Source organism: Osmia bicornis, chromosome 7 (genome assembly GCF_907164935.1).
Source record: "Osmia bicornis bicornis chromosome 7, iOsmBic2.1, whole genome shotgun sequence".
Lineage (NCBI taxonomy): Eukaryota > Metazoa > Arthropoda > Insecta > Hymenoptera > Megachilidae > Osmia > Osmia bicornis.
The window spans coordinates 3,195,884-3,221,400 of NC_060222.1; the positions used below are offsets into that span (position 1 = coordinate 3,195,884).

Genomic DNA, 25,517 nt, shown 5'->3' on the forward strand with positions numbered 1-25,517 from the left:
CAGGGTCAACAATTATTGTGGTACTTAAATTACAAGAAGGAAATTTTTAAACAACTTACATCTATTTAATAATTTTAATACAAATCCATTTTGCTTACGAACAATCGATCTCCATTTGCTACTTCAACTAATACTAATATTAATATTACACTGTACAATTAATATTTTCATGAATGATTAAAATGTTTAAAATACACTTTCATCGATGAAAGTTTACACATTTATTATTCTAATTGAATTTTTTCATTATTCAAAGATGATCCTCTAATTTAAATATACGTCATCGAAGTGCTCATTCTCAATTAATTAACCCCTTAATTTACTATTGACGGTTGTCCCGCGGTTCTTATTTCTCATTAAACCCTTCTACATTGCGGTTTATTTCTGGAGTTCCTGCAAACCGCGTTTCGGCGATCAGGACGACGATGACGAAGATGATAACGCGTCGATGATCGAACATTTCTTTTCCTTCTCTGATGATACCGTGAATTACTTGCTGAATCATTGTTCAGGGCGCCATGTACATCTGCAACAGATTAACATTAATTAATTTTTCTAAAAATCAGAAATTCTTGCTTGATGAGTCGAACGAAAATTTTTAATCTTCTGCAATGTTTCGACAAATAACAGAAAAATAATGATCTCTGAAAAAAATATTAAATTTGGAAGATCGAAAAGGATTAGGAACCGTGTTGTGAAATTACTGCACCGAAAGCATCATTTGCCGTGTAATGGTATTTAAAAATCACCTCCGAGTCCGTTTCGAACATGCATTTGGCAAATTGCCACGCGACTTCGCATCCATCCGTGGCCGTCACTGGAACCAAATTATAATTATGAATTGTTGTATCGTGGATTGCAGATTTAACTGTGGTTTGTAATAATTACAAACCTTGGGGTTGGCACACTTCAATTATGTGGTCCACTCGCGGGACGTACTCCTCCAGCAATAGGAGACGAGAATTTTTAGCGAAGAATTCCCAATTTATCATGTCGTTTTTCATCTGAAAACCCACTTACTATTATAACGTGATAGAGAGAACTTTGGCAAATATTTTGCAATTTTTCCATAATCAATTTACCGATAGAATTCTAAAAATATAGCTACTCACCGATTTTGTCGAAGTCATGATGCATTTCAGATAACACATTAATCGCTCGTCCTTTGGAAACTCACCCGTGTGCTGGCCGTCCAAAAGTTCTAACGCGTAAACGATTTATAAAATTATTTAAATAAACATAAATTTGTCGTTGCAAACTTCGCTTTACCTTTCGGTGCATCAGTCTTCTTGCTGCACACTTTCCTCAGGTTTTTAACCGTCTTCCTTGCTTCTTCGATAGTCATCTTTTTCTGTATGCGCAAAAATACACTACATTAGCTGATTAAAATTCACATTTTTATTTGACTCGAATTTAAAATTTAGTTAATGAATTTGCAATTGATAAAGAACCAGTAAAATATAAGAAATGAAACGATCAACTCACGCTTTCCGTGTGCTTGATCGCCGTTAGGACGATCATCAACGCGATCAGCAGTATAGCACCGTACCCTTTCATCCTTTCCACACTTTTTATTGCTAAAAATTTTTTCGGAACTCCGTCACGATATTGTTCTTTCTTCGAAAGAAGGACGGAGTTTGACCGTGCCACTCGAAATCTATCGCCCTCGATGGATCAGGCACCGCAGTTTTATAACTTGCTAAGCAGTAGGAGAAGGAACAATTTTTCTGTCTTTGGTGACACGCCTAATAATTAATCCGTGTCTGTAACCTCCACTTTCGTGAACAAACGTCGTAAGATCAACAATTGCACCGGAAAGGGAGGAGTGATACCGCCACGTAATCAGTTACGTGGCCTATGTAACGAGTACTCAATAATCGGACCATGGTTGGTACTTTTTATCCATACGTTTCGTCTAGTGAACTATTTCCATGGTTTCGGCAATTTTTCTTTTTTAATTGTAGTATCAGATACTAGGAGTGGTGCTATTAGTAGTAATACATTAATTAACCCTCAGACAGCGGACCATGGAGAGAGCCACAATTTTAATTTCATATTATTTTTATTTTTTCAATTTTACACTAAAACTGTAGGTTAATATCCTTGGATATCTTTTGCAAGTTTGGGTCACGATTGACCCGGGCTCCGCTGTTCAAGGGTTAATAATTAATGGCAGATATAAGATAATTAGAATGGTAGTGTTACTAGGGAGTGATATTAATATTAGTAATAGTAAGTAAAACAAAAAGTTTTAAACACGAATTGTAATAATTAATCTGTATTGTATACAACTCGAGTGGTTCTAATAAAAAATGTCCCTTCCGATGCAGTAATTTTCCTTCTTCAAGGGAAGAAGAACGTCTCTGGATCCGTTCGATAGATGCATTTCAGGTATTCGAACGTTATGTGACACGGATCGCCCGTAATCTCTGCGCAAAATGTCCAATAAACAAACAATTGTTTATATTTTGATACATTAAAATTGCATAAATATTCGTAATTCTTTTATAGAAAAATAAGGCTTTCATAAAAATCATTTCTGAATGAATATTTTCTGATATTTTATTTTTATTTTAATGTAATTACGGTGTGAAGTTGTGATTGAAATTAATTAATACTTGGAATATTCTACTCACCTAATTCAGAACATTTTCTTACGGTCTCCTTCATTCGAGTTGCCATATCAGCTGGCATCGACATATCTATTTGCTTCATGGTCATATTGAAGTCAATGGCTCCGTTCTTAAACTGTACAAACACGAGTGTATTAGATTCATCAATTAATTGCTCAAATTGTATAGATTTTTCTCTTACACTTCGCATGGTCTTCATAATGCAATGTGTATAACATTTAAGATTCTCGTCCTCTGGGAATTCACCTCGTCTGAGCCCGTCAACCATAGCTAAATAATTATTAAAAAAACAAATTAATTTTATGAATCAATGTTTAATTTAATTAGGTATTCTTACCTTCGGTCGTGGGGATTTTCTGCAAGCATACGTTCCGCATTCCCTTCGCCATCTTCTCCATTTGTTCAACAGTCAACTGCGATTTATTAATGAAAACGCTTTATTAAATATTAATTTTAGATTGATTTTACTTTCATTGTGAATTATTAACTCGTACGGGTCAGTTGTAACTTTGTTTATTTAAAAATGACAATTTTTTATAAAAAAAACCTACACTTTTCACCGGTTTAAGTGCCACAAACATCAACATCGTTGTCAGAAGTAGTTGTTTCGTGTTCATATTTAAATCTTTCTTTGTACCGAAAGAAAAAACAAAAGTTAATTGAATATCTTCGGATCGAAGATCGATCTACTGGAGGCACATTCAGCTGAGTTTTCCCTTATAAATCCTTCCATCCGAATGTTCGGCATCTTCGAATATCATACACGATCATTTACGAAGCTGATAATTTGATATTCGCGATGGAACACAGTGGTTTTAAATTTGATGACAAGTTCATTAACTTTATGTAACACGATAATTTCATCGTACGACCGGCTTTCAGCCAGATAATTCGACGATATTTAATTATCCGGATGTTTCATTTGTGATTGCATTTAATTTGGATTGGCTTCTGCTCATTGGGAAACTATAATGTAAGTAAATAATTGTCTTAGGTTTGCTAATGAGAAAATCACTTGTCCCAAGTATCTAAAATTTTCCACATTGTAATTAGAATTTTTCTGCTTCTTAAAATTTTTAATTGATTTTTTGAGAATTTTCAACTCTGCAGAGACTCATATTTCTAATCCCTCAGCTCTTCTAAGATCTAATTTTCCAAAATTTTAATGTCAAAATTCCCAATTGTTAAATACCTCCATTCTAAGAACGAAAGTATATCAAATACATATGTCTATGACAAAAGCAATTCTATCAAAAAAAAGAGGGATGGCGCCGAGAAGACGTCGAGTGGAGGTCGTTGGGGTTGTTTCGAGCACCGTACGATCAGGTGGAAATTAATCGTAGAGACGAGATCGAGGCAAAGGGGGAGGGAAGAAAGAAAAAAAAAAATGTAATTATCGAACCGACGGAGAGTGGCCCTCGGACTAATGGCCGCGGTACGTTTGGGGGGGATGGTTTCTGGCCAGATGGTCCTGTTTTAAGGGTGTCTCTCGAGATACAAGGGTTCGACATTAACGCGAGTCTTCTGGCGCGAAAGGGTCCAGGAGGGTTGGAATACAAGCGAACAACCAGCACGAACTTGCAGTATAGAGTTGAACTGTGCTAACCACCGACCTACAGGGTGTTTCCTACAGACACTCCCCTTTGTCCACCGGAATCGCGCAATCGTACGGTCCTGGGAAATGCAAACTGTAATGGAATAATTTATCAGTGGCCTGCGTTATGGACGCTGGGGATTTTCTGCGATACGTCACCTTTTGACCGAGAAACAAATTGAGAACTCTTGTACAGTGTTTCAGAGGATGTTTTACAAATTGTCTTTCTGATTTGTGGATTCGTTAGAAGTTAACATATTTTAACTTTTCTTCTTCTTTTCTTTTAATTTGTTGATTAAATTACCTCTACTATCAATTTTCTATGAATTCTAATTGTAAGATTCATTCGGTGTATTTTTAATTTGCAATTAGTTCTCTGTTAAGTTTCTTCCTTTTTTTATCTGGGATCAGAAATATCTGTAAACATCTGGATACACACGACCAATTACGGAGAAAGTTCATGTTATGATATCGTTGTTTGGAAACGAGCACAACGGTGTCCAGATGTGGGTGAAGGAAGGCCGGTATTACGCGATCGGATTCCTTCGATTCGACTCGATGTCATCTTCTGACGAAATTTTCTCATTAAACTTCTGAATATTTTTAGTCCATAAAAAACATGGAACGCCATTATGACATTACAATTTCTTTACCCAAATAGAATTAAAAAATGGCAAATTTACCATTTTTATTTTATTTCAACAAGCCTGAGTTTAATAAGGGTTAAAAAAAACATGAAATGCAAACAGTATAGAGCAGAATAAGGAAGCATGAGAATAACGTGACCCTTGCGACACCGCCCTAATTAAACAGCTTTAATTAGCCTTAATAACCCAGCTCTCTCATCTTGTGGCGTAACGAACGTCTTGTCGATAAGCCGTTGTTTCGACTGGAATTATAATAATACCTTGCTTGTTACGAGTCTTGGGGGGTAAGTAACGGGGTTGGTGAAGTTTGATATAAAAAAATAGAATCAAATTTATTTATTTCTTTAATTAAAATTGCGTTTTTAATTAGAGATACGTTTCAGGTGAATTTTTCTTTTTCCATTCCAAATTATTTCTATTCTACATTCGTAATTTAAAATTTGTCGTGGTCGAGTTTTCCACCGATTGTAACAGGAAACTGGTAAAAAAAAGTACAATGTTTTCGAGTGTAATCAGTGTCTGTTTCTACGTCTCGTTGGACGTGCGCACGCGTAGGCCTAATCGTATCCGTTTCCTGCGAGTTTCCAACGAGCCATGTCCATTTGACGATAAACAAACTGAAATCGTAACGCTGCTGAAAATAATCTTCGACTTACTTCCGCCTCCTTCTTTTTCTACCCCTCCACCTTCGTCTTTCGCTCTGATTTTTCACGACAACCAACAATCAAACTTTGTATATTTTCTCATTTAACCGACTACAGCCTGGCCTCTTTTCCATCTAACGAAAATTCGACGCTCGAGCCGTGCTTTTTGTCAGAATTATGTAACCGATGCATAAAGTCTGCTGGAAATGTGGAGGAATGTGAGTTTAGGTGTGTGCGTAGAGGTTGTCGGAAATTTGCATTGCAAATTGTTTCGGTTAACTTAGTTATTCCAGGCTTTTGTGACCAAGAGAAAACTGGTTTTCAAACGCTTTGTTATAGAGAATATAATTATTCAAAGAATTCTACATAAGTGTGTTAACTGAAATGTTTATTTCATAAATTTTTTATCTTCAGAATTCTAGTATTTCCTCTGATGAAAAATTAAATTGTTTCTTTTAATAATTTCAATTTTTTATCATTCTTTCTACGTCGTCAATTAACAATTGCCTCAATTAATTTACCGAGATGGAAGAACTCGGATTGCATTATCCTGCGATATCACTGAAATCCTTGCGATATTACGAGCAATCGATGACGCTTAATTCAAACAAAGGGGATAGAACAAAGGCGGCTCTTAATGAAGCCTGACGCTTGGTAATTAGCCAGGGCGGATCGTTTTTTGATTTAATTGCTGGTCGAATGTCGAGCTGTAACCTTATTATCCATACATCGAGGACCTTTTATCTTTCATGAGGGGGTCGATGATAATTTGGGTCGAGGTGTAAATGACAAGTACTTAAAACTAAAAATAGTTTAATTGATTTTAATTTCTGATGTTCTAATCACCAAATCATATGTAATTGAATAGCACATTAATTATTGTGTTTACTTTCTAATAATAAGTACATTTCATGTTTTTTATCATTACGTTGCATTATGCAAATACGTAGTAACTTATATCAAAGTTCGAGACGTAATTTCATCAAGGATTATGCAACCATAATAAGATCTTCAGGTAATAAGCATTTAAACTAATATGTAGTTATCCAGTGGTCAATGGTAGGATATTCCTTCTCTTACAGTAGTCTTTTGTTTTTCTAATTAGTAAGAATTTTTTACTCTTTCCTTTTCACTAATGATAACAAGGATATTCTATATTAATTATTAAATTGAATTATTAAATTAATTACTAAATTGAAAAATGATGAAGGAATGTTCACGTTTTTTTTCTAGACATCCTCTGTATAGATTGTATGCGATGAGCCATGATATTTTTAATTTTAATCTCAACACAGTCTGAAAATCAATCACCCCCATATTTCCTCTGATTCGTCGAAGGAGAAAAAACAGACACTTCCCCGATTTTATTCATCGTTGAACGAACTCTTCTTCCGTGCAAACGTTCCTCCAAACTGGCTCGTTTATTAATAAACAGCTGGCTGCTTGGCTCGTTCGTTTTTTCAATGAGCATACTTGCGTACGAAACGTACACTCGGTATATTTTAGTTGCATGATTCAGCGACGTCTGCTCTTTTCTCTTCTTTTATCCCAGTCTTTCCTTGTATTTTTCATGCCAGGCTATCTGTATTGAATCTCCGGTTCAGGTGACGCGACAAAACTCGCCTCGTCGATGGAGAATCTCTTTCTCCCTTTTTTTTTTAATAACGTTGAAAAAAATCAGCAGTTCGCGAGATATTTCGTATACAAAATTTGAAATCTCTTTATTTATTATTCTTTTCGATACATTTTTTACGAGGAACCTTTCGAAGGGCCGATTTAACTTTGCCAGCCCTGCCGGCGAGTAGTGGTGGTGGCGACGAAGAGGTCGATGACGATGATGATGTTAATGCTGCAACCAGTGGTGCTGGAGTCTTTCTCTGGTCGTCGTCCTCTTCCGTGGCGTCCTGCTAAATTTGTCCGGATCAATGTTCTCGTGGTCGTTTCAATCCTCCCGCTTCTTCTTTCAATTATAAATCAATCAAACATTAGTGCACTTTAATGGCTCGAATAATAAAAAATCATCTAATTCATTTAACATAAATTATTTTTCGTTTATTTTATTAGTTGTGATACTCTGCAATGATATTTCCAAGTGCAAAATCAAATTACCAAAACGTAGCACAGGACACACCAGGTGTGTCATATGACATATCCAATGCACTTCATATGACGCATAAGGTGCGTCGTGCAGTTGCATCCAATGCACCTCATATGACGCATAAGGTGCGTCCTGCAGTTGCATCGAATAAACTGCATAAGACGCACCTTTTGCGTCTTCTACTGTACATCAACGATCTTTAAGAACGTATTAAATGAAATTTAGACATCATTCATTGAACCAGTGTTTCTTGAACGCGTACAGTCGAGAAGATTACCTGCTACCGTAACAATCGTCGAAAGAGGAACAGCCGAGGCGTGTGTTTATCCAGGCGAGGAATAATGTCGATGGCAAACAAGCCTCTTTGTTTACGTTGTAAACGGGCCTTAGCTGGTACCTGAGTTTTCGAGGGCAAGGACTACGGTTCAGTGTCTCGGTGTCCGCGGTCGAGTGAAGTGCGTCTCTTGACGAGTGTTCCATCGCGTATACATACGCACGTTCGTTTTAGAGTAATACGTACACGTGAACAAACCGTTTCTCCACCCTCTCTGTGCTCAGTGTGCCGACACGTGGGCTTTCGACATTTCTATAATTCATCAGGACCGACGAAGCTTAAGCGTGACACGTGTTAGGTGAGTACATTAATTATTCCTTCTGTTTATTCGGTCAGGAACGCCTCTCGTTTTGCCAGCGAGTGTTCTGAAATATGTGGTCGCGTATGAAAATATAACCCCTTCCCTTGTGATCTTATTTATAGTTGTGTCAATCATAGTCGAACGAACAGGAAAAATTGAAACATCATTTCGATTGAAAATATGTTATTCAACGATCCTTGACTGTGCAAATTTATAGTAGTCTAACGAATAAGAAAAATTGAAATATCAAGCGTTTGAAATGTGTTATTCAACGATCCTTGACTGTGCAAATTATAATTAGAATTAAAGGCCAAATTTGACTGAATATTATTAAGGAACCCCAATTTTGTTCGTTCTTCGATTCCGTCGTTCCTTTAGTCTCCGTCTTCTGTAATTTATAAGATATCGTACGCCCACTTTTTTGTCTGCTTTTGTCACGAACAAACCGAGGGAACGATTCATTCAACCGGGCAGGAAGTACGCTGGATGCGTTCGAGGAATGCTTTCTCATTCCTTACCGGGGAAGAGAGGCTAAAGGTGTAAGGTCCTTTCGAAAATACTTGCACGAATTCGTGAATACGTGATCCCTGACGAGTTATTTATCGCGCCCAGAGATGTACTGTTACCCGTTCTTCCCGTTTCGCGTTTCCCACCGCCAATTACGTTGATTGCTCGCCGCGAATGACGAATCGCCCTGCGAGCCCGGACGCGGAATACAGATCGATCCGTTGATAAACGAACGCAGAATGCGTCTGAGATCCTTTGGTTAACATATTTTGGTGCCGCGATAGCGATCGTTTGATGAATGTTCCGGTTCATGATGAACATTGCGGGAAACGGTGATGATTTAGGATCTAGGGATAATTTCGCATCAAGGAAACCCTAGGATTTTAATGCTCGTAGTTGTTGGGAATTTAATTGAATTACGAAATAAATGAAAATTAGCTTGGAATAAAAATAAAATGAAAGGGTAACTTCTTTCAAATCACCCGGTACATGCGCGAAGCGTCAAGGGGCCGTGTCTTTTTAAAGTGTATTCGAGCTTGTTGCTCGCTAACTTATCGTTTTACACACCAACACTCTGTCTGGCTACTTAGTTTCATCTGTCCTTTTCCGGCTTCCCTTCTCTCTCTCCTTGTACGATAAAGAAGAAGCTGGATTGCCTCAATTTAGATGCTGCACCGTTACGTCCCATTTCATTAATAGTAATTTACATCAACACTTACCGTGATCCGAACGCTATTGGATCCCTATGGTAACGTTTCTTCTTATCGAGAGGATTGGTGTTGTAACCAATCGAATATTTCTTTCATGGATTTCATAATAAATCCAATATTCTCGTAAGAAAGATAGATACTGAAAATTTTTATTAAGTAATAAATGTTTTGCTGTAAGGAGAATACTTTTTAACTCAATTTTTTCTACCAAGAGACAGCCTTCTACCAGAGTTTCAAAGAAACTTTCTTGCTTCCTTAAGCTCTTGAGTCTTCTTCGGGGCTTCGTAAAGTTGAGAAATTTTCAATTGAACCCGCTGCGATCTCGATGGAAAACGCGATCGTTTAACGTTCTTAAGGCTTCTTTTCTTAAACTTCCTCGCGGGATAAGAAGAGGAGACGCGTGTCAAGGCTCGTTTTCATCATCATACGGGTGTATGCGGGTCGAATTGTTCGAGGTAATTTAAACTAATTTCATACGGAAGCGAGTACCTTCTGTACCAAAATTAATATAACGGATATTAACTTTCACCCTGTGTATTAATAATTGCGAAACTTAAAAAGGTTTCTCAAATTTTTCTATTTGATTTATAATTCTCCATGGAAAGTTCACCGAAAGCCACAAAAGGTCTCGAGAAAAGCCAAGATCGTGAGTGAAAAGTAATAATAGAATCTCGTCGTTCTAACCTTCGTATGCAGATGAATCCCCGGGGAAAATTCGCGAAACTCGAGGGTTGTAGGGTGAAAATCGAGCGATTCTAATAACTTGGAAACTCGGCTGTCGGGTGGAACCCTCGACGTGACGAGCACAAGCTAGGATTCAATTTCGGCCCTTTCAACGCACAACGCTGCCTTACGCCATTAAGATCGCGGGCTTAACGTGAAACTTTACCGACTCAAGACGATTCATATTTTTCGTTATTGGGAACAAAGTTGCGCGTCACGATCTAACGAGTCGACAGGAAAATTGCAAGTTGACGTCGTTCGACGACGTTCGATCTCGTCGAGCTTCCTTTCTTCGAGAAGGGTGGGTAGAAACTTGGCGTTTCCATTTGCCGGAGTCGACTCGATTCAACCCCCTACGTTCTGCCTCGTATTTTCGAGCCATGAACGTATTAAGCTATGCATCCCGTATCAAGGGTGGCTCTTTTTTTTTTTCTTCTGCCACTGTGATTTTTTCAGACCCGGAGGGTACGGTTCTATGGAATCGTGAAATATGATTTTCGAAATATATGGTGTACTTTTTATTTATGAAAGAATATTTGTCTGTAGGAACTTAATTGTTGAGATATAAAATTCGAAATATTTTGTAGAATATATAGGGGATGATTCTATGAGATTTGAGGGTGTGTTTTAAAACATTTATTTCTTTGAAGGGGTGTAGTTTTGATTGAATTTTAAAATGCAAGTAAATTTAAAAAAAAAGGAACTTAATGAGAAATCAAATGACTGTATTTTAATTAACTCACAGCAACCTCTCATTTATCAATCATTCTTCGCATTATCCAGACGTTCACCAGTTAATCTCAGCATCCCTTACGAAGGAAATGAAAGAAAGAAAAAAAAAGGAAATCGTCTCGTTTCGAAGCATCCTTTATTTTCGTTCGAATGCGATGCAAAACGACATCCCACGTCGAGGGATTTAATAAAGTCTGGGAACAGGTGTCACCGGCAAAACGCAAAAACGTCAAAAGTAGTAAGCCGTGGAGGTTTCTCTGGAAACCCCAACGTTGTCACCCCCCTGTTCTCTCGCGTTCGGTTTCATTCGTTGAACAAAGCTGCAGACGATAGAACTGTCGATCAATCCTCCTTCGTAGACGTAATCTCGACATTTTTGCCTCGTTAGAAGTTCCTGCCGCTCGAGAGGGGTTCAATGAGAATTCGATGCGATCCAGAAGGGGCGAGGGGGCGTTTTCTGAAAGTAACGCGAATCATTGTGCCTATAAGTGGCGTTTAGACGAGATCTTTTTTATTTAGAGTGCAAGAAATCCTAATATCTTAAAATTGCGAAATTCCAAAGTTCTCAAATTCAAAAAATTTAATGCTTCAAAATTGCTAAGCTCCAAAGTTTCAAAACTGTAAAATTCCGAAACTCCAAAGCTCTGAAGCTCTAGAATTTTAAAACTCTGAATTTCTAAAATTTCTAAAATTTAAAGCTTCAAAACTCCAAAGCTCCAAAGATGTAAAATTCTAAGGCTTCAAAACTTCTAAGCTCCAAAACTCCAAAGAAGCAAAATTTAAAAATTCTATGATTCCAAGTGTACCAAAGTATAAAATATTCCTTCTGAAAGTATCTACTTTGAATAGTACCAGCACTTTTCAAAGACTCGATTAATAGAAGCCATTGATAGATCGAAGTTTTCTTCTTTTGCGGTGCTGCGTGAATTATTCATTCGCAGCTTGTTTCGCAAAACACGTTGGTGTGTTACTCTGAACATGTTCGTCGTAGGCTTTCTTATAACTGTCTGATGTCATCAGCATGGATCGTTCAGACGATTTCGCAAGTCGATTTTAATCGAGACCAATCAGAGCAATGACTGCGTCGACCAATGAACAGGGTAACACTGAACTGTTTCATGGGAACGCGTCTTACTTCCATTTATCACCAGTGAAGTCTTAAATAAACGAAAAAATCTTTTATAAAATAATATTTTTAATAATATTCCACTTTATTAAATCTCACTGCCAAGAGAAGAATTCTTCGATACGACCCTAATAATTGAAATACTGTACATTATTAAGATTATTAACTATGGAAGATCAAAGTAAGCAGAATGAATTTAATATTTCCTTAATGGTAACTCGTACACGGAACCCTCTACACGTGGCGTGTACCACGGGGGCATAATTTGCCGCATTGTTGGCATGATTTTCACGCAAGAATTTGCCTGGCGTTGTCAGACCCCTCGTATCCGATCCATCGTAGACCGGTGAATTGAATTTAGAGACCGAAAAGCTCAGTCAAGGAGCATCGAGTGGCTACGGATAAAGGTAAACACGATAAATCTTGCTCTAAGGGTGGTTTACATGAGCGTGGAAAATTCAATTTCTCGGAAATTTAGGGCCGAAAGTGTACCATTAAAATAAAGTGTTTCTCTTTCATTTAACCCTTGGAAATTGGATTGCTGAGACAGCAGGAATACGAATTTAATTTTATACATTTTATTTTCTATATTTTATCAAATTTTCAATTCCGTTGTTAAATTGTTATTTCCAACCCCCCAGGTAGTATATAAAATACAACATTGATTTCCGAAATAATTCCCCGAAGGGTCGTTAAGATAATGAAAATTTATCACCTCCTAGTTTGGCACTTTCTATCTGCGAGCAGATAAGGGTGGAATTATGGTGGCCGACACGAAACTGCTAGATCGTGTATTTTTTTCTTTCTTAAAAAATAACAATTTTTCTTTTATTTTGTTGCAGATACAAGTTCCATGGTGCGCGATGGTTTCGTGTGTACTCACCGATGTGCTCAGTGATTAAGTGTACGCTTGTGTTAATTAATTGAAGTTCACCGGATGGTTTCAATTAATTACCACGTTTTCGTGCGCGATCGCGATGCTTCGAGCTTTCCATGACTAATATGACAAGAAGATGACCTCGCTGATACAGAGGGATTGTGGACCTCCGAAAAAGAGGGAGTCCACCAGCAGCAATGCGTCCAGCTACTTGCTGGTAAGTGAAATCGATATTCCATTATTTTTTAATTATATCCACGAACTGGACAAATTTTATTTCTATCCTCGGTTCAAAACGACCCAGCAATTTTTCGAGGAGGGTTGATACATCGCTACGTCTTCACCCTTTTTTCGAACTCAATTACCAACCAGAAATAAAGAAAAAAAACCCCGGGAAAGTAACCTACCCCCATAAATAACGTTTTGTTCGGAAACAACCCCCAAAAGCATCTACCCTATCAATTCCAATCCCCGTAAAGCATATCCCTGTCGCCGATTCCGTCTTCTATGTCCAAGACACGTGGTAATCTCCTGGAAAAATTTTCTCCGTTGCTTTCACGCGCCTCGGTTGTTATCGTTGTCCAAATAACTTCTGATACAACACGGTAACCCTTATCACGCAGGTCGCGGGGGTGGCGCGTAACCGTCAGGGGACGTCGTGCTGTCGCGGTCATAACAATTGGCTTGGTTTTTGGTCGACGATCGAGGCAACTGGCGCCGATGTGTATTCAAAGACGTCGACGTTTTTGGCCCAGAGAAATGGTAGCGACGCGAAGGGTGCGAGAATATCGTTTGTCAAGGGAAAGGGAGAAAGTTGGAGGAAGTTTCGTGAAATCATGCTTGGATTTCATCCAATTCGCACGATCCTCTTATTCGTGTTTATTATCGCCTTCTCTTTGATTATCCACGCGTGTGTCACGTGTTTCCTTATGTCCCTTCCGACACGTGCGAACGCGGAATTTCAAATTTCCCTGTCATGCTTTTTATGAATATATTCTTCTATCTGATCGATCGAACGGTGGATTTCACGAGGGGCGCAAGCTTTGATTTACGGGCTTCTTTTAGATTTTTCAATTCTCGCATGTTAATTCTACTTGAAAAAAATTTCTCCTGAAAAAGAGTATCCTCTAATTATTCTCTCTCGCGTCACTAATTTCAAAGCAGAATATCCAGAAATTTCAGCGCGAATTTAAATCACCTCATTTCCACCTGTCCCCAATTTTTCTGTTTCTAAAAAAGAAAGAAAAAAAGGAAAAACACTCAACCACTCGAAACGCGCACAAACAATTATTTTTTTTCTGGTTACTCGTTAACCAGCCCGAGCATTTTTCCGGCGAAAATGCATCTCGGTTTCTTCGCGCCGGTTTTCTCTTCGATATTGAACGAGCAACGTGGCCGGAATTTTATAAACGACGAGGAAATATATCCGTACGGTGGCTGGGAAGGTATGCAAAGGGAGGAAAAAGTGAAGTATCGTTGAAGGGTCGAGGAGAAACGCGCAAAGTCGGCAGAGATCCCGTTTAATGCAAATTTTGTCATGCACCGGAACGATATCTCGCCGTCGCGGAATTAATGTTCGCGATGTTTCCTTTTCATTTCCGGCCCTGTCGACCGCCACGATTTTCGAAATGTGATGGATAGCTTAAATTTCATCCCTCTTCGCGACGCTATATCCCCTTCGTTTACGCGAAACGTTCAATGAACTCCTTTTCCTTGTTATTCTTTCTGTAACACGAACGGCGGACCATGGAGAGAGCCCCGATTTTAACTTTATACATTTAACTTCGATTCAACATAGTTGCGTATGTTTTATACGATAAGTTTGGGTATAATTATAAACAATCAAATTTCTAATTGCTTAAATTACAAAACTTCGGTCACTCCATCAGCAGAATGTCCTCAGCATCCGGTAATAACCCGTCCAGAGAAATAATGGCCATAGGCGATGACAATCGCGTCGAAAGGCAGGGCAATTAACTAAAATTTGAATGGACCATGCTATCCGGACGATTATGCGAGAGCACGAAGTCCATTCCCGCGTCTTTCCACCCTTACGGGTACTATTACGACCCCCGGCACGGCTTAAAAACGCTTAAAAGCCGTGAACGAGGATAAGAACAGATGGTTCTCTTGTCCCCACGGAAACGCATAAGCCATGCGAGTTAATGCTCGATGGAATATTCAGAGGTGGTCATGCAAGCGACTATTTTTCATGGGGGATGCCTTATTTAAGATCCTTTTAAAATTAAACCTCGAAACGAGCTGTCTTTTAACCGGAATATCTTCATTCGATGATTATTTATCAGAAACGTCCAGGTTGTCTCATAAAAGTGTCAAAACCTGTCCACGGTTTAAGATTCTATCAAGGACGAAGTTTCGATCTCGGGAACAGGATCGATCCTGTTCGGATAATTCAATTTCCCTCGGTGGCGAAATTGGACGTTTGACGCGAGTGGCCAAAAATGAATTCCCGTCGTCAAAGGGACGCTTAATCCGATGATTAATTCAATTAATAACAACTGCACCGGCAATCGATCCGCTTCCACGCTTCCAGAGAAGCAGCGGACAGGAGCTTAAGGTTCATTTGCATACTGGTCGATCCTCCGAGCGGAAGCCGCCAGCTTCGTCCTTGAGAGACACCATACTTTTCCATTACGCTTGTCCCTACACAGTGTCCCGAAGCAATTTGTTGCAATTAACGCCATGGATGATAAGAAACACGACCTATGGGAACGCGGTTAACGAGAAGTGAAATGTGCAGTCCTGATGGATTATCGATACCTTCGTGAATCGATGATCCATGGTTGGTTCGCCATGGGGTATAGCTTACGTATTCTGTTATTCATGGGTCATGGTAGGGATAAAAATAAACATATGGAAATGGGTTAAAAATGAAATGATGGATGGACGTATAAAAATATTTCTATTCGAATTCCAAGTATTTTCTTGAGAATAAAAGTACCTTTTTTTAATTTTCTACCGATTGTACGATTGAAACGAAGATCAGACCATTTCGTGATTAAAGAGCTCGGAATACAAAGCTCCCAACAATGCTTTCCGAACACCCGGTGCACATCAAACGAGCCACCAATCGAAGGCCATCTTCACGGACACCGGTTCCAGTGTCTAGAAAGTTTCCTGTCAGCCAACTGTCGATACACTTTCGATCCCCATGGGTTTACTTTGTCGTGGTTGATCTTCAGGTGCAATTAGCTCGAATCCTCGCGGGCTTTGCTCGAAGTCAGCCTCGAAGAGTCGCTCAATTGAAACTTCCCAAAATTGTTATTTTCTAAAGAAAATGATCAAAATAATTTTTAAACCATTTCCTTTATTCTTTAGATTATTTTAATCTATTTTCTGTCTCGATCGTTCGATGTGTCAACGAACCAGGTTAATTCCTGTACAGATCGATTCGAACTCACCGGTGAGGTAAGTTTCCTGAACCAGGAAAAGCGAGAAAGAAAAAAAGAAAAAAGAAGTTGAGCGTGAAAGTTTCTCAGACGAGTGAACGCTTATCGCATCGCTTCGGTTCATCGGCGTGGAAATAAAAAATAGAGAACGGGGGTTGAAAAGAGGAACCAGTACGATAAATCCTTCGTTCAATCAAGTTAAAACGATGCTAAATTATTTGGAACTACGGCAACGGTGCTAAATGTCGAACACACGAGAACGTACGTTCAACGGGATTATATTTTCTTCTTCTCCGAGGGTGAAAACCCCTTTAAGAAGATTCCGAGGGTGGTCAGACCTTGAGCGACCCGGATATCGCGAAATTTTCTCTGAAAAGACCCGGAGAAATTGCATTCTTACCGGCAATTGAGTTTCTTTTCATTTTCATTCTTTCAACGATGACAATTTTCTTCCTTTCTCTAAGTGCAATGTGCAAAAACTCGTCACAGATTTATTTAAAATTTATTTTACGAATTTTCCGAGCGTAACAGCAGTTGTGCTGTATATCTATTAGCTATTCGGGTAACAAAAATACCACGAAATGATTTTTGTTTGGATCAGATGTTGCTATGGAAATTCAGCGATGGGTCGGTGGCACGTTCGTATCGATTCCTAGGCGGCAAGTACACAGAATGTGTAACGTGGCTGCACATTCGTGTTAAAGTTCAGTTCAGTCACCTGCGTTGATCGTACGAAGGTGTGTTACGATACCGTTCCATTGTTCCACGTGACGAAATCTTGTGTCGAGCAAAGTATTCTTGGTGACAAGATACAGGATTTCTTCAATATATCGGTATATCTATTATAACTTAAAAAATATTAACCCTTTCCTTCTTGAATTAGATGTTTGCCTCTGTTTTAAATTATTCCTTGAAATATACACCCTTAATAATTTTGATAGTAAAAGAAAAGAATAGATTTTTCTATCGATCAACCCCGAGGATATTAGGGAAATTCAATGTTTCAAATTTTTTAAATTATTATTTATAGAAATCTTTGCCTCTGTTTTAAATTATTCGTTGAAATAATTTTATTTGACAGCCTTAATAATTTTGAATAGTAAAAGAAAAGAATAAATTTTTCTATCGATCAACCCTGAGGATTATATTAGGGAAATTAAATTTTTCAAATGTGTATTTAACCGGATAGTCCATAAATTCACCATCATTGGATCCCCGTGTACAGATCTGATTCTTTCATTTCCCACATCTGCCTCCTCTCTGTGCTGACTGGTGCACAAAAATACGTATGCGTGCACGAACACTCTCCTCCTCGTTGTCTTATCATCCCCGGTGTCGTCTGTTCGTGGGTACACAGTGGCCTGGTAAATAAATGCCCGCCACGGGGAACACGTAACATTCTCGATCGAGTGCAGCTGTCGTTGCACACCCTGTGTACCGATAGTTTCCTGCCGCAGGTGTTGGTTTCAAAATTATACTTCTTTTGTCCAACTGACGTGTGCTCCTTTTTGTTGAAACCTGTTTTTTCAAGTGAAACTCCGTTCGCTTCATCCATTGCTCGAGTCCTTTTTGTATTATATAAATAATAATTTAACAAATATGAGGGTGACTTTCGAATTTCCATAGAAATAAATCACCCTTTGCTAATTACCTAATTAGAAATACTTGTATTAGATATTTGAAACGATAAAATCTGCAGCAATTTCAAATTTTCATAGAAATAAATCGCCCTTTGCTAATTACCTAATTAGAAATACTCGTATTAGATATTTGAAACGATGAAATTTGCAGCAATTTCAAATTTCCATAAAATCTACAGAGCTTATGGTTGTTGCTTCTATTGATTGATCATAGATTGATTGACTCTGTGACATCATATTGTTACACAGAGTTCATGTATAGTATACACTCTTGACGTACCCTCGACAAAGTAACGAGGATCCTTTGGGACAGCCATCGTATGGGGGTTGCCGAATTCTTTGTCCCATGTGTCCGTCATAGCAGGCAACGTATGGCAGTATAAAATGCGAGCTGATCCATGTATATGGATGTGTTATGCAAGCTAACAGACCATTGAACGAGACGTGAAGCATACATTGTCGACTATCTCCAACGATGATCTCGAACGACGTTGTTCTGCTTCCTTGTTTCTACACGTATGACTAGGGATCGTTTCAATTTCATTAAACGAATCATATGACATTCGATTAAAATTTAAATATTTTCTAGCCTTTCACAAAAATCAATTTCCTTCAGAATTTTCAATTAAAAGTATCATTGATTATTGTTGATTTATTGATGAAAACTTGAAACTCAATCGTCAAGAGTTTCATCCACGATTATTTCCTCTCTGACCGATAGATTTAATTAAACAAAGGCATGGAATTGAATTAAACAGTGCGACAACGTGTTGCACACCAGCTACGAGAACGACCGCGTGCTGCTGATTGGATCTAATCCGTTTAATTCGGGGAATGAGTTTCAACGGACCATTTTAATTCGAGCGTGTCGCGTTTGCTCTTCTTCTTGAACTTTCATGGGGAGTTGCCTGTTCGTTGTTCAACCCGTTACCTGCGATCCTCATGGTAGACAGAAATTTAGTTACATCTTTCAATTTCGTTAGCTTTCGTTGCAATAATTTATTAAATAAACTGGTAATTAACAATCGTAAAGAAAGATAAATTAAAAAAATTAAATTATGCGTCACTATTCTCATCTTAATGGTGATTAACACTAGAATTACCAAATCAATCAAAATGACTGATTTCAACAAAAATACCTCGATAAAATTTATAATTTAAAATAAGGAACTTGAAACCAGTCATTTCAACTGAGATGAGAATGGTGACGCTTTATAGAATTAATTTTTTTAATTATCCAATTTAATATTAAATTATGTTTCAAGTGTGCATCAAACGTCGGTGATTCTAGCGTTAAAGCGACGTAGATCTACACCTCTTAATCCACTATCAAAATGCAGAGATCATCCATGAGCTAAAGAAAATCTCCAAAAGCAACCACGACCCTGACACACCTGAATTTCTAACAAACTCAATCTCAAGCTGCAAAGACCAGTGCAATATTGACAAGCAAAAAGCAGAGAAATGGTGTCAGTCTATTTTCACCTATCCTCAAGGATAAGTCCGAGTTCTATTCTGCCCAGAGGGCGACCATGGCCGAGTTAGCTGTTTTTTTTTCATCTGAACAGTTCCCATGAAAAATGCAGGGACGATTTTCAGGACCCTGTGTCCCTGACCAACATCGCAATTCGAACCTCAGGTCCAGCTTTTTTTTCTTCTTCTTCTTCTTGCATTTTGAATCACCTGATTCTCGTTTGAGATATCTCGGATGCGCACACCCTTCTGAATGACAATGTACACCGGGGATGGAAGGGTGTCGTTGTTACTTATGCATTCATCTTCGCTTTTTTCCTGATCTTTTGACGTTTCCCTGGCTCCTGTATTTTATTTAAATTTTAAGGACCTTCCTCTCTAGCATATTTTTTTCAAATACTTTATGGACGGAGCGAAGTTAGAATTAATAAGATAACATTTCTACGGGGTTGATTTATTTATTATTGATAAAGTTGAACGTGTTACGTAGATAATTTCTACGGGTTCGATCGGCTTTTCAAAGAAAAAGATCGCCGAAGGGTTTCCTGGTCGCGCTGCTTTCCGTTGCTTTAGCGAATCCATCGATTTCCATCGGCTTTGCGAGCAAAGCTTCGACAGCCAGAATATCTATCCGACGTTCTATGGGGTTCCATGCTTCGTTGCTCGCATGACTCACGTCCAATACACCCGGGCGAAATATTCACGAATCAAGAGCACGCGTTGCTTTACCTGTATTTATGTTCCCTCGGTGGAAACTTGAATATTCTATGGTAATTTGCCTGTTTACCATCTCCAATAAACGACGCGTGGCACTTTGACAATTTTAAGGGAGAAATTTTGAAAGTAAATTCCTTAGGTTCCTATATAATTTCATGACATAAAAGTATCTTGAAATTGCACCTATGCTACATCAATTTAAAGCTTAAAGTATAATAAAAATAATTATACAAAGGGTTCTTTAATATTTCTAACACAGAATGAATGATCATCAATTTTATCGTGCAACTGATCAAAGTGAAATTCGTGTATTAGAATTAAATGCAATTCAAATTTTATGAATACAGTTTATATTCTCCGTTCGATCTTATCGTGTCTGAAGAACATACAATAAACTGATGGAAGCAGACAGGAACAGCAGAGAAAGCCGCAAGGTTCGTTCAGACAACGACGCATCCTGTTATCCGCCAATCGAGCTGTCCCGAGGGACGGATGGGTATGAAAATTTCAGAAATAGTCTGAGATTTTGTCGAGCGAGTTACGTGTTACCCGTGTCACAAGGGGGTTCGATACTCGTATCGACAGATTGCGTGGTGAACAGAGGGGGTGAATTGCAATTACATTCTCACGATGACCCTTTAAGGTCGTGCACGAGTTCACCACATCGCGAGGGTTCTGATGATATTTAAATTGCACTCGAGACTGTTCGTTAGGAAATTCTGTATTTATCCCGTTATTTTCGTGAAATAATAGCATATAGAGAAATTTTTATTCAGATATCGTTTAGTAATTTAATTGTGAATGAAAATTTCAGAAAGCAATTTCGGATAATTAGAAGGTTTAATTTAATATTTATTTTAATGAATTGTAGGTCACCTAAATTTTATAAAAATCAAAGAGTGTAATTATCGTTTTATAAATAATTTAATTGCAACCAAATTTTAGAAAGCAATTTGGGTTAATTAGAAATTCTAATTTAATATTTATTTTAATGAATTATAGGTCACCTAAATTTTATAGAAGTCAAAGAATCTAATCAATAGTATTATAAATTATTTATTTAAAAAGTTTTGAGAAGTTGAGAGAATTCATCAACCGTACCTTCGTGTCCGAATGAATTAAGCTGAATCACGTCACGCCATCTACAGTTATATCATAGTCCTGTATGAAAGCACTTGACGAACTTACAGGAAACGAGGAGAAGTTAGTTTATTAGAAAAAACCCCTCTCGAATGGGTTCACCGGCGAATATAATAACCCCTTCAAGTGTGCTGCACTTTTTTCATAAACGAAAATTGTGATGCTCGTAAATTGTCGTGATTATGGGGGTGAGATTGGACCGGAGGGCGAGCTAGTAGGATGGAACTTCAATGGGGCTGGTTTTCCTTTAATTAATCCTGTACGCTTTTCGGTATTTCAATTTTGATGCTTTTCACTCGAATTCTTTGATGTTCTACTTTGAATTTTGTACATTTTTATTTCGTTTAATTATTGGAATAATTATTGCAGATACTTTAATCCCAAAAAATCACGAATACCATAGGGTGAAATTAAATTTTGAAGGAAATCAGAGGAAATGAAAAATGAATAAAAATAAAAAAGGGATTTTTTATTCCGGTTGTATATTGCAAGCAAGAAATTGCACCCCGTGCTTTCACCCTATGTGTACCCCGTGTTGCGCGGTGAAACTTTATCGAATGTCTTCTCCACGTTCAATATTGACTTTACGAAAGTGCCTCCGGATGGAAACCTTCTAATTTTCCGGGCTCCGATTCCATGATGCAATGCAAATACGTTCCTTGTATGGGTACAAACGTTTCGTGGTGACTGGTATATTCACGAATACTTAGTCCCTTTCTAAAAAACTATTCAAAGAAAATTTATGATAATTTATAATCGAACGCGTCATAACAAAATTACATGGCAAAAAAAAAAACATTCATTGTATGCCACGTGATAACGTAATTCATCCAGGATCCACGAGAACACTATAATCAAACAGCAATGATTTCCTGTTTCCAGTACTCTCTGTTTTGTTGCGCAATAATTAATGGTTTTGCGATCGCGTTTACATTGTCGCTACGTAGGATATGCTGTTAGAATGATAGATAAAAATTTTGTAATTAGTAGCTATTTTTAATTGAGGTCATTTTGAGTCATTTCAACTTTTATCAACCTTGCCCTAGTTTTCGTCTACTCATCTTAATTAGGGAAATAGATTTAATTTCTTTCAATTCAGTATTTATTTTAACACCTTCAAACTTGATCCAACTCGTTCTAATTCTTCCCAGTTTATGCTAATTCATTTGAAACTCGTGATATTGCAGCTGTAACTCATTCAAATTTTCTCAAACTCACTTCAACTCGCTCCAATTCGTGTCAACCGATCCAAACCCGCTGCAATTCGAGCATACTCGCTGAACACCGTTCCACTGTTCTTTTACTCGCGCATACTCCCCTGAAACTAGCTCGAACCCCCCAAAGATTCGCTTCAAACGCGTCCAAACTTCCCTCGAATTCGCGTGAACGGATTTGAAAAACCGTCACTTAGATTTTCATTAAAAATATACCCAGCCAGGCGGGTGTCGAAGACTCGGAACAGCCGGCTGTGCGTATTCATTAAAGAGTAAAAGGCGATTGATGTGCCGCTGCGAAACGAGGTGTGCCACGACGAGTTCTAACCCCTTTTTGCTTCTCTTCTCAGCTGCTTAATTCCCTGGCGACCGATTTGGACTGCATGCTGAGCGAGCTCTGCACGACCCCGAATTCCTACGAACGGTGAGTACTTTTTTTCCTTCTCTTCTTCTTGCTCTTCTCGGGGTCAAGAGCAGGGTTATTGGAGTCGATCGATTCGATAGAAAGGCCGGCACACGCCTCGGGGCTATTCTCGTTACGAGATTCGAAAATGTCATCGTTCGAGGGAGGACGCGTTCATGAATGGACGAAATATTCGAGGATTCGCTTGGACGAATCCAAGAAATGAAATAGAAATATTTATTTAGAAGATTGATAATTTTTTTTTAAATATTAGATTTGTTTTGGACGAAATATTCGAGGATTGGACGAATCCAAGAAATAAAATAGAAATATTTATTTAGAAGATTGATAATTTTTTTAAAAATATTAGATTTGTTTTGCTTAAATATTAGATTAAATTTTGATTCATCTATAAATGTTAAAATGTTTGCAATCATAGCCTTGAGATCGTAGATCCTCGAACGGGGTGACATTGTCGAGCAACCCCCTTCGCGTGACCATGGTTAAATCACGAATTCCCGTAATTTATGATGGAAATCTTGCCAACACCTCCCGGCCACGTGCACCAGGAATAATTTCCATATCGTAAGGGCTTCTTGGTGATCTATGGCAGACTTCGCCTACAATATCCACCCTGTTATATGGGACAAGTCGCGTAACGACCTCTATTTTGGATTAAACGTTCGCCAACTTTTGACGTTATTGCATGGATACGATTTATATGGAATCATTTTAAGTGTCGGATTGAAAATTTTAACGAATTAAAATGCAATGAAAAATAAAGGGAACACCAAGGGTGCCCTTACGATATTAGAGAAGCTTCCAGATTGCAGGGATGGTTATAGTGGCAAGAAACGACAGTCAGCTGAAAGCAATTGCGCATAATATTATGTCGCTTATCCCAGACACATGTCGCAAATTGGGTCATTTGTTATTGGATACGCTAATTTCACACGTATTTATTGCTTTCCCAACGCATCGCCCTCGTGTATTCAATTTAATTACTACTTTTCACAAAAATTTCCATTCAAAAATTGTTGAGTATTTATAAATTACGATGCAGAAACTTAATTCCCCTCTGTCCCCTTTGTCTCTTTATTTCTCAATGCATCGTTTCCACGAAGCTGTGGAAACGAGGTCGAGATGAAGATTGATGTCCCGAGCTACGAAACTATTCGAATTAGAGTAAAGAGGACATCTCCGGAATGCGAAACTTTGATGTCGAAGACCGTTTATTAATTTAGGCGTGAATTTATATTCGCTCTAGAAAATCAAATGGAATTTATCATAGAAATAATAGACACTCTTTCATGATATCGAACCTCGCTTTGTCATCTTCTGCTTCGGTTTCTTGTGCACACACATACGCACTCATTAATCACAGAAAATACAGTGGAAGATTCCTGGCATTATCCTCGAGTAATCTAGAGGGTTGTCTCCCTCTTTGTTCTCGATTCCGTGGCAACTTCAAAAGTCTCTGGCCATTCATAAGGAACTTGTATAATCTATCAAGATACCCATCTGGTCGTTTGGCTGAAAGTTCTGCAACTTTTTCGGATATTGCTCCTCCTGTGATAAATCCTTGCCCGTGATATTCGTTCATTTTGTTCCTAATTTTCAGATCAGTCGAGTCAGCCAAGTGTTTTCCCAAAATAATAGAGATCGATAATTAAATTCGCGATTGGAAAAATATACAATTTTTACCTTTGGAGGGTTAATAAATTCCCTTTTTTACAAAAGGGAAAATTCTGATTCCCTTGTGTGAAAAACGACGTTAAAACTCTACATGGAATAAACCTCGTGGAGAGGGATAACGACTAGCACGAATCGTGTTACGCTTTTAGCGATGGTAGCCAGCGTATCACTCGCTGTTGACGAGAATGAAATTTCCATTTTTTCACATTTCCCACCCACGAATATCGAGTCTGACTTCACCCTGTCGAACGAGAGCTTGCAAGCAACCCAGGAAATGTTCTCCCTGTCTGCACTTCCATCACTCTCCTCCCCTTTTTGTTTCATCTCGTACAATTTTCATGTTTTCCACGAAAAAGATTTTCATTTTTAGAATTTGGAAAAAATGAAAATGAGAATAATCTAAATTCAGAGGTTTAAAATTGGAAAAATGCATTAAATTATTAGGAAATTTTTGCTTCGATCCCTAAAACCATCCCTGACGAGCCGGAATTGAAATGAAATTCCATCCCCAGTCCGCAGGGCTGTGGTTGAATTATTATCGGTTGGTAATCTTGCTAAAAACTTCACCCTTGTTGAAATATCGCCATTCTTTTCGTTCCTGAAACGACCTCGACGATTTCCTGTTTTCACTTTCGCCGTCTTCGAGTAATCGTTGCGGCGTGCACCAATTTCCTTGGTCACACGGTTAATCGAATCGCGTAAGTCATCGTGGATAATTGATTATCCAAATTACGATCGTTTATCTCCGATTCTATGCACAATACTGTTACCGATCACCTGCTATTTTTTACGTCGAGACGAGAAAGTTTGACCGGTTCGAGGTATCTTTCAAATTAATTCGCGTGAAATGTGATTTTACGCTTATGAATGAACGCATGCTGAATTAAATTTCTTTTTTA

At 38.2% G+C, this 25,517-nt stretch overlaps 3 protein-coding genes across 13 annotated transcripts in view; 1 reads left to right on the forward strand and 2 right to left on the reverse strand.

Moving 5' to 3' along the window:
* Positions 1-25,517, forward strand: part of LOC114873598 (protein sprint) — a 103,126-nt gene that overhangs the window by 15,055 nt on the left and 62,554 nt on the right. For 8 of the 10 annotated variants that reach the window (XM_029182080.2, XM_029182136.2, XM_029182128.2 and 5 more), the window contains 2 exons: positions 12,892-13,143; positions 22,871-22,944. In XM_029182080.2, coding sequence (XP_029037913.1) covers positions 13,063-13,143; positions 22,871-22,944 — 155 coding nt within the window. In that variant the 5' untranslated portion in view covers positions 12,892-13,062. Of the gene's footprint in view, positions 1-8,158; positions 8,249-12,891; positions 13,144-22,870; positions 22,945-25,517 lie in introns of those variants that run through there. The other 2 variants (XM_029182090.2, XM_046286393.1) reach the window with 2 other exon arrangements.
* Positions 475-3,351, reverse strand: LOC114873954. The gene is made up of 11 exons (XM_046286528.1): positions 3,185-3,351; positions 2,971-3,046; positions 2,815-2,903; positions 2,637-2,748; positions 2,402-2,429; positions 1,486-1,657; positions 1,270-1,351; positions 1,113-1,201; positions 893-1,004; positions 750-817; positions 475-526 (listed from the first exon to the last, which is right to left on the reverse strand). Exons 1-11 carry the CDS (start codon positions 3,248-3,250, stop codon positions 509-511), a joined length of 912 nt encoding a protein of 303 aa, XP_046142484.1. The 5' UTR covers positions 3,251-3,351; the 3' UTR covers positions 475-508.
* LOC114873964 lies at positions 7,280-8,096 on the reverse strand. 2 transcript variants are annotated; one of them, XM_046286399.1, is made up of 2 exons: positions 7,894-8,096; positions 7,280-7,475 (listed from the first exon to the last, which is right to left on the reverse strand). In XM_046286399.1, the coding sequence occupies exons 1-2, from the start codon at positions 8,094-8,096 to the stop codon at positions 7,295-7,297; spliced, it is 384 nt and encodes a 127-aa protein (XP_046142355.1). In that variant the 3' UTR covers positions 7,280-7,294. The 2 variants fall into 2 exon arrangements, with proteins under 2 accessions (XP_046142355.1, XP_029038616.2); XM_029182783.2 differs by having other exon boundaries at positions 7,280-7,478.